Here is a 9,023-nt window from a genome sequence, read left to right as displayed (position 1 = left end):
TTGTTCAATAAAACTATGACGACTAATTAATTTAATTTTTCTTGAACTTCAATTATTTAATTACAATCAATTAAATAATAATTCAAAAAATTAATTTAACTAAGTCATCTCTTGCTCACAACGAGAAAACGCATTCATTGTGGATAGTGATACATGCGATTTATTTATCTTATTTGTCGTTTTCATATTTTCATCTCATCTATTCAAATGCAAACTATCAATGTTGTACCGAGCTAAGGGAGAAACCAATTGGACATATCTAATCAGGATTCAAAAAATTTGTAATTAAATTCTGACTATTCGTCTATCAATTACAACATTGTTTAGTTATGGAGTCATTTCACTAAAGTATCATGACTGAGCTTTCCCTATTACATACCATTATGAAAGCTACTTATCAAATGCTCATTCAATAATATTGTCATATGTGTATTACTCTTGTAGAATATCCTTAATCTCTTTGAGTTAGATCCGTTCACCTAATATAATCCTATTTATTAAAATAATATAGACAAAAAAAAATCAAGCCCCAATGTGAGAACAATTATCAAGTTTAAGAATTAACTTGAACAAAAAAGTTCAAACCCCGATGTGAGAATTGTTCCCCAGTTCAAACTCCAAATAGTGATTTAACACATCTAAGTTAATTTAAACATCAATTAGGGTAACAAAATTCTACATTTAAACTTTGAATTAAATTAATCTTATTTACAATAAATGAATAAAAATACATTTAAAAGTATAAATCATTATCCATAACAAATAAATAATTTAATCAAATAATTATTAAATAAATAATATTTGATGCACATCATTACATAAGTCTCATGCACTATCAATGAATAATAACATAACACATCATCATTAAATTAAACAAGAAATATAGAGGACTTGTAAATAAATACTAATAGTTTTATTTAAACATAATTAAACATTAACCATAACTATTATAAATAAATCTTAATAACTCTCGGTTTTATGTTCTTATGTTTAGGGTCTAGGGTCTCGGGTTTAATATTTATTTATAATAATAATTATTTAATTATATTTAAATAAAGTTATTAGTATTTATTTATAAGAACTCCATTATTTTTGTTTTATTTAATGAAAAGTATCATATTATTATTTATTGACGGTGTATGGGACTTATGCACTCACATTACATAATATACTTCCTTAAATAAAATATACACTATTAATAAACTAGTATTAGTTAAAAAAATTAAAATGTCAAATTATTAAATCTTAAAATCTAAAATTTATCTATATTATTAACATTAAAACAATATTATCCATTTAGAAATTTTCAAAATTTCAAGTATTATCACTTTAACTAGAAAATAGCTACCAATATAATTAAATTATTATTTTAAGTAAAATCTAATATATATAATATATATTAAATGAACAAGGTATATGCATGCATGACATAATTTATCTTTTACCGATGAATAAGGTAAGTAAAATTTATTTAATTATTAATTTAAAATTAAATTCAAATAAATATTCAAAACTTTTCTAGTTTTACATTTGAAAATCTTTGTCTAATTATATAACCTTCAAATGAAAATATACTATCAAATTTAAAATTTAAGATTGTGAATTATTATATTTTGATATAATGATGATTTGAACGAAATTATTTCTCGAAATTATTATTTAAATAAAGTATACACTCTCAATAAACTAGCACTAACTCAAAATGTTTAAAATGTCAATTTATATTTTTAAAAGGTTTAAAACATCAAATTATTAAAATTTAATGATATCCGTAATGTTTTTTTTTATATTAACAAGTTTAACAACAATTTTAAAACATAAGATGATATCTTAAATTTTATTTTAAAAATATTTTAATTGAAAAACAAAATTCATCCATGAATTAAATTAATATTTTAATAAAACAAACAAAAAAAAGAGGCATTTGGGGTGTAATGCTGACACGTGGATATTTATAAATTGAAATAGTAAACAACAGACGCGCAGGTTAGCAAATAGAGAATTTGTTCCAGAAAGAAAGCGGGTTGGATTCGAAATGGTCGCGTAGTTTTCCTCGTCTTCACTTGGAAAAAGCCGACACTTCTCCAAAAAATATATACAGTAGAAGAGTGGACAGTGCGTACGTTAGCGGCAATCATCAGACACCTTCCTTCTCCGCGCATTTTAGCCTCTTGTCTGTTACCACCTCTCTCTCTCTCTTTTTTTCCCCTCACTTTCAAGCTCTAATCTCTAATCTTCGCCATTATCGAGCATCTTGGAAGCTGATTCTCTCATTTCGATTTACAGGTATTTTTTTTCTTCCCTATACGACGTGTCGTTTCTGTTATGTTGCTCGCTATCTTTAATTGAACTAAATGAAAATATTTGTTTTACTTTTTTCTTCTTCTTCTTCTTAAATCTGAGTCTGTTTCCATCTTTTAATGCTGAATCTCTAAACTTTTAAGTTCCTTAACATTCGATCTTCCCGATATGTTGCCGTTTCTCAATCATCGATCAATTTGATCTGTTCTGTCCTGTTCCTTCGCTATTCCTCGATCCTTCCCAAACGATGGCATCTAGTTAGTGCTTTCCACTTTTCTTCTTCTTCTTGAATCTTAATCTGAATCCGTTTCCTTCTTTAATGCTGAACCGGAATGGTAAGTTCCTTAACATTCGATCTGAATCGTTGCCGTCTTTCAGCTAAATCCACCTCTGCTCCGTTTCTCAACCATTGATCAATTTAATATGTTCTGTTCTTTCTCCATTTCTTGATCCTTCAGAAACGTCGACGTTTTCTATGCTTTCGTTTTTGTAGTTTCAGGTGAACGATTCAGATTTTTTTAAAAATAGTAACAGATTTTAAAATTGTACTAGATTTAGTCCTTGGGGTTAAATTATTTATCAATTAAATAAAAAACTTGCACGGATTAATTTTGCAGAGCAATTGACATAGCAGAGATTTGTATTTTCTAATTCAATTTTGGAGGGTGGTTTAAAATAACCCGTGGAAATGTCAATGCGGGGTCGACACCTCGATGCTTATTCCATGTACAAGCGCGGTACCAGAGAGCATGGATTCGATGCCTTTGATAAAGAGCAAGGTCCAGGTATTCTTTATTTTACTTCTTTTTTTTTTATTAGGTTAATTTTGGTTTAAGTCGTGAATTTATTTATCAGACATGTAAGTAAAAGTTTCTCATTATTATTCTATGTTTTAATTTGGAAGGTGCAAAATGCATTTTTAGTGATTAAGATAATAAAAATGGTTAGCAATCACTAATTATGAAACAATATATATAACGACCTTCTAAAAAAGTGCAAGTTGCATGAAGTGGAAACCTGAAGCTTTGTTTTCGCTTTCTTATGTTATGGGTTTAGTACCTCGTTACTAGTTGCATGAATTTTTCTATGGTTGGATTCGCTTGACAACTATGTTGTTCTGACTTTCATGTTTCCTGAAGTACCCATGTCGACACCCATGTCTTACTTTCACATGAGCATGGGGATTTAACCACTTTACAAATACATGGAAATCTCAGAAAATAGTCAACATATTTGTATCAAACTAATGCCCATATCTGACACTTCCAAGTAATGGAGAACATTTATATGTTTTAAGCTTTTCTTTTTCTTGAATGAAGGCACTCTTTATTAGTTTCAATAGTATTAAGTTTGACAGTTTGCTGAATCTTTTTATGGGCTTTTAAGAACGTTCGCTGAATGGAGTGGGCAAGGATATTGGAGTCCCTTCTTGGAAGCGTTCACTCCGGCATGTACTCGTGGCAACATTATCTTCCTTCCTCTATGGTTATCATCTTGGGTGTGTACCATTCGAGAATTTCGTTTTTTGGTATTTCTTGGAATTTTGGCAATAATGTATTCGTTATGCTTGTTGTTCTTAATGCAGAGTAGTTAATGAAACACTAGAAAGTATTTCACGTGACCTTGGTTTTCATGGGAATACCATGGCTGAAGGTACCGGAGCCAATAAATTTGTTGTTCTTGTCTTATTTGTGAAATCGTTCTAATATGTTGTCTTCTGTCAAAATTAAGGTCTGGTCGTAAGTACATGTTTAGGGGGTGCCTTTGTTGGATCACTGTTCAGTGGTTTGATTGCAGATGGAGTTGGGCGTCGCAGGGCACTCCAGCTATGTGCTTTGCCTATGATAATTGGGGCTTCAATGAGGTAATTGCAGTATTGTTTCATCTAACCTTACATTCTAGGATTTTTGTTTTTGAATTTATCTCAAATAGGCTATTCCATTATGCTTACATGCTTTTAAAATGACAATGTCTTTGAGGGTTTGTTCAGAACTTTTCCTTTTTGGATCTTAGCTAATACTAATATTCACAATACAAAATTTGAGTTTAACTGATAAATTTATCTTGTTAAAATTGGGGTCCCTGAGTCATTTTGTTGAGAGATATCGGTTCCCTCCTACCTTTCTCCTATAGTTCTCATAAGCATATTAAATGATAAAGATTAAGTTAGGGGTTCTCTTTGGCATCAAGGTTGTGGTCTTCTAAATTAATAATCTTAATAAAATTCTGCTTTTACATATATAAGTCCAAAATATTCTTGCAGTGCGACAGCAAAAAGCCTTTGGGCCATGCTTCTGGGGAGGTTATTTGTAGGGACTGGAATGGGTATTGGCCCAGCTGTGGCAGCTCTTTATGTGACAGAGGTATCTAAAAGATGATCTATAAACTATTTTTCTGCTATATTTCAACATCATCTTCTTTTCTTTCCTCCTTTCTTTTTTGTTCTTTTTCCAATAGTAATGTGATCCATGAACAGGTTTCTCCAGCTTATGTAAGAGGTACATATGGAAGCTTCACTCAAATTGCAACAGGCCTAGGATTGATGGGCTCTCTATTTATTGGATTCCCTGCTAAGGCAATTGAGGGTTGGTAAGAAATCATGAGTAATAGTAGCTTTGAAAATGATAATCAACAAAAATGTTGTTTTAATCTGATTGCTTATGGTCATTTGAAGCAAACTTTAAGATGGCACCACCATCAGAGGATGTGCTTGGTGTTACTTTCTCCTTTTTCAAAAAAATGTCATCAGAAGAACGTATTTTAACAACTCGGGATTGTGCTTTGCTGACTCATAGAGTAATAACATATTTCATAACTTGATAATGTGTGCAGGTGGCGCATATGTTTCTGGGCATCTGTTGCTCCTGCTGCTATACTTGCTCTTTTTATGGAGTTTTCTGTAGAGAGTCCCCATTGGCTTTTTAAGGTGATTTGCTCTTCCTTCATATTCTGTAATAATAATTTTACATTCTTATTCTGTAATAATAATTTTACATTCTCTCATTAGATGGTCAGCATAAGTTAAGTTTCAGCTTCTCTTAATAAAACTTTATCTAGGTAACAGATGTGAATGTTATTAAAATTTACTAGAAAGAAGAAGGAATATTGAAATAATGTTCACATTTTAGAGTTATAGTTCCATAACTGTGAACAGTTAGCTTTAATTCTACCTTGCATTAACTCTATAGTTTAAAATTCTAAGATTTCAATTGCAATTAGATTCAAGATTTGAATATGAAGCAGTTGTACAGTTGAGCATTTTGTAAAGAAATATTGAACTGAAAAGAAAAGAACAATTTTGAGTGCGTGGATATAGATCTGAATTAGATATTTAAGTAATTTCTTAGAAGTATCTACATATTGAGATAGGACAACAGACTCATTATACTGTTTTAAACAAACTCTTCTCAGCCTGAAATTTTAATTTGATGGAGAATATAACATACTAACATGGAAGCTAGGTTCATTTATGGATTATGCTGACTTCCACTATACCCTAACATCATCTCTTCTAGGGCTCTTTCTGTCCAATATATACTTATCATCTTTATTTATAGGGAGGGAGGGAGGGAATGAGTAGTTTGATATCCTTTCTCTTGGTTTATCTTCAAGAATTTTTTTTCTCAGTAGAATATTATAAGCTTTATAAACTTGCTTCAGAGAGGAAGAGCTGCTGATGCTGAAGCTGAGTTTGAAAAACTTTTGGGAGGACCATATGTCAAAAGTGCAATGGCTGAATTGTCAAAGTCAGACAGAGGGGATGAGGCAGATACATTCAAGTTCTCAGAGCTACTTTATGGCCATCATCGTAAAGGTGAACATGCAAATACTTTCCAGTAAGACTTCAGTTGTAGCATCTACTCGTTTCCTTCTAAATGATTACTTGTTAACTTCTCTATTTGCAGTTGTTTTCATTGGGTCTACCCTTTTTGCTTTACAACAGCTCTCTGGTATAAATGCTGTTTTCTATTTCTCGTCAACTGTCTTTGAAACTGCTGGCGTACCTTCAGAGTCTGCAAACATGTGTGTGGGAATTGCCAATTTGTTAGGTATATGGCTATGTTACCAAATACCCATCTTGTGCATCATTGTGAAGTTTTCCTTTAACTGTATTATTTATGTCTCCAGGATCATTTGTTGCAATGATTTTGATGGATAGACTGGGAAGGAAGGTACTTCTCATTGGAAGCTTTTCAGGCATGGTAAGTAAGAAAAGTTTTTGCTGGTCTTTTACTGTTTGGCTCATGCCATGAGCATACGTATAATATTGAAGTTCCTAATATGATTCTGTTCTGCAGTTATGTTTGGGGTTTGTATTTGGTAGCTAACTGTCAACTCCTATAAGCGAAAGTATATGCAGACTTGGTTGGACTTTCAAATCTGTAACTTTTCTGGCAATTATAAGAGCAGATAGTTCTTGTTCTGCAAGATTGTTCTATAGTATAGACTACATTAATGCAGTTTGCAGTTGCTGATGACCACGAGAGGATAAGAATTACAAATTCATTTAATTTAGGGCCAGTGATAGTGTAAGAGATTCCCAGAGGATATTTGTATAGTTGATTGTGCTGTTTGTGTGGTACACTCTCTGTTAGATTTGAACCTAACAGTTTTTGAATTGTGCTATGTTGTGGTACATATATTTCTGATTGTTAGACTTCAACTTAACAACTTTTGTCATGTTCAATACAATTTTGACACCAATCAAACTCCAATTTATGCTTTGTGTTCCAGGTAGTGGCAATGTTTCTTCAGATAACTTCAGCTACTTCCTTAGTTTCAAGAAGTAGTGGAGTTTATCTCTCTGTTGGAGGCATGCTTTTGTAAGTAGTTAATCCTTTGAATATCAAAATGTTTATTTTCGTAGTGGAGATAAGCTTATTAAACCTTTGTGGCTTAGTGTTACTTTACATATGTAGGATTACTGCTCCATCCATCATCAAGATGATTTATATCTGGCATCGTTGAACACAATATAATTTGCTACCTGAGAAATATGAAGAGCATGAATGCAATATGTCTAGTACATTAAATTAATTTTTAATTCAGCGGGGTCCCGTAGACCGTGTTTAAGATGTCCTTATTACATAATTTATGAAAGTTAAATAAAAATCTATATTTAGCAACTTCAATTTGCAGTGTGGCATTCTCTCAACCAAAAATTTAATGATGTAATAATGCAGGTCTGTCTTGGCCTTCGCTATTGGAGCTGGACCAGTCCCTAGTATCCTACTATCAGAAATGTTTCCTGGTCGGGTTAGGGCAAATGCAGTGTCAGTTTGCATGGCTTTCCATTGGGTAACAAGCTTTTAACTCTTCCTCCTCTCAATATTCTGTTGCCAGACAAGGGATTTATTTCTTTGCTTATTTCCAACAAGTTAATCAAGTTCAATTGCCTGAATGGAGATTGTTAGGGTATCTTAAACTATTGTGGTCAGTCTTCTTTCATATTGGATAGTTTCGTAATATTCTCCTAGTAAAGAAGCTTTTAGGATATTGATATTGAGCATTTTTTCTTAAATTTGAATCTTAAATGTGCAAACAAGCGCAGCACTGGCAATCATTTCAAATGCATTTGTTGGTATTTAAGATGGATAGTGGAAGAGGCACTTGAATCTTGGGTTTCTCTCTTTTTGTTTGTCCTTATTTCCTTTTCTTTAACTTTATGAACCTCCTCTGACTTTGGTTTTTGTAACAGATTGTAAATTTCTTTGTCGGGCTGTTATTTTTGCGGTTACTGGAACAGATTGGACCATTAGTCCTGAATTCGATTTTTGGTGCCTTTTGTCTGCTGGCAGTACTTTTTATAAAGAAAAATGTGTTGGAAACAAAAGGAAAATCACTTCAAGAGATTGAAATTGCACTTCTTCCATCAGAATAGGGGTATATCAGTTTCTTCTCGTGTTCTGAATTTATATGAACATATTATATATAGCTATCTGAACTTGTTCTTTCAGTATAGTTGTGGGACTGAAACCCCTGTAGTCAATTAGGTTGTATGTTTGATTGCTTCAAGAGTGGTGAAGAAACTTGGAAATGTAAAAGTTGCCAAGACAATTAACCTGTTTTATTGTGTAACTTTAACAGCTTTATTCATTCTCTACTCCTGATTTTGTTGACCTTATTATTATTTTTCAGGGCGCTTCGGGATATAAGTATTTCATTGCACCAATATCTCTTGCCGCTAATCCTGCCAGCTTATCAATCCGAAAGATGCAGACCTTGGTAAATGATGTCATAGATGGATCATAGCGAAAAGAACACATTCATCAGGTGCTCACTCTCCTAGCCCATGTAACTCTTAAGAGAAATTATTTTATTGTTTCCTTGAATACTGAATTACTACATTTCCTGGCGGAGAAATTTATATAGCATATACGGGGGATTCACTTTGGATGATATGTTTAACTTCAACTCAGGATGGAACGTCATATTTTGAGTTGAGCACCCCGATATTTTTGTTGTTAATGAATTGCATGGATAGACAATGAATTCTGAGAAATTAACTACAGTGAAACTGTCTAAAAATTCCAGATCGCTTCAACTTCAATTCAAGGTAGTCAATATAGTAATGATCCGTTTTATCAGGCAAACAGGTGCCTGTTAGCTTGCATTTGCCAAACTGGACAATATAGTAATGAGGGCAGGCAATGAGCTTTTTTCCAACAAATTCCCACATTTCTAACTGTTGTTTGAGTTGAGCCATCAAAATCCAAAGGTTG

The 9,023-nt window shown here is 32.4% G+C and overlaps 1 protein-coding gene across 2 annotated transcripts; it reads left to right on the top strand.

Annotated features, from left to right (window-relative positions):
* Positions 1–1,999: 1,999 nt before the first annotated feature.
* Positions 2,000–8,810, top strand: LOC105777685 (probable plastidic glucose transporter 3). 2 transcript variants are annotated; one of them, XM_052622826.1, is made up of 15 exons: positions 2,000–2,286; positions 2,919–3,086; positions 3,688–3,799; positions 3,887–3,954; positions 4,099–4,165; positions 4,565–4,664; positions 4,778–4,890; positions 5,134–5,227; positions 5,962–6,115; positions 6,207–6,350; positions 6,430–6,503; positions 7,036–7,124; positions 7,485–7,599; positions 8,000–8,184; positions 8,440–8,810. In XM_052622826.1, the coding sequence occupies exons 2-14, from the start codon at positions 2,990–2,992 to the stop codon at positions 8,180–8,182; spliced, it is 1,410 nt and encodes a 469-aa protein (XP_052478786.1). In that variant the 5' UTR covers positions 2,000–2,286; positions 2,919–2,989; the 3' UTR covers positions 8,183–8,184; positions 8,440–8,810. The 2 variants fall into 2 exon arrangements, with proteins under 2 accessions (XP_052478786.1, XP_012456508.1); XM_012601054.2 differs by having other exon boundaries at positions 2,001–2,286; positions 4,033–4,165.
* The last annotated feature ends 213 nt before the right edge of the window (positions 8,811–9,023 follow it).

The sequence above is a fragment of the Gossypium raimondii genome, chromosome 10 (genome assembly GCF_025698545.1).
Source record: "Gossypium raimondii isolate GPD5lz chromosome 10, ASM2569854v1, whole genome shotgun sequence".
Taxonomy (NCBI): Eukaryota; Viridiplantae; Streptophyta; class Magnoliopsida; order Malvales; family Malvaceae; genus Gossypium; species Gossypium raimondii.
This window is presented reverse-complemented; position numbering and strand designations above follow the sequence as displayed.

Bases quoted from the DNA above. Each gene is read 5' to 3' on its own strand.
- LOC105777685 (XM_012601054.2), top strand. From the start codon at position 2,990: ATGTCAATGCGGGGTCGACACCTCGATGCTTATTCCATGTACAAGCGC. The intron at 3,087-3,687 runs GTATTCTTTATT...TGGGCTTTTAAG, and splicing joins TGATAAAGAGCAAGGTCCAG to AACGTTCGCTGAATGGAGTG. The intron at 5,228-5,961 runs GTGATTTGCTCT...AACTTGCTTCAG, and splicing joins GTCCCCATTGGCTTTTTAAG to AGAGGAAGAGCTGCTGATGC.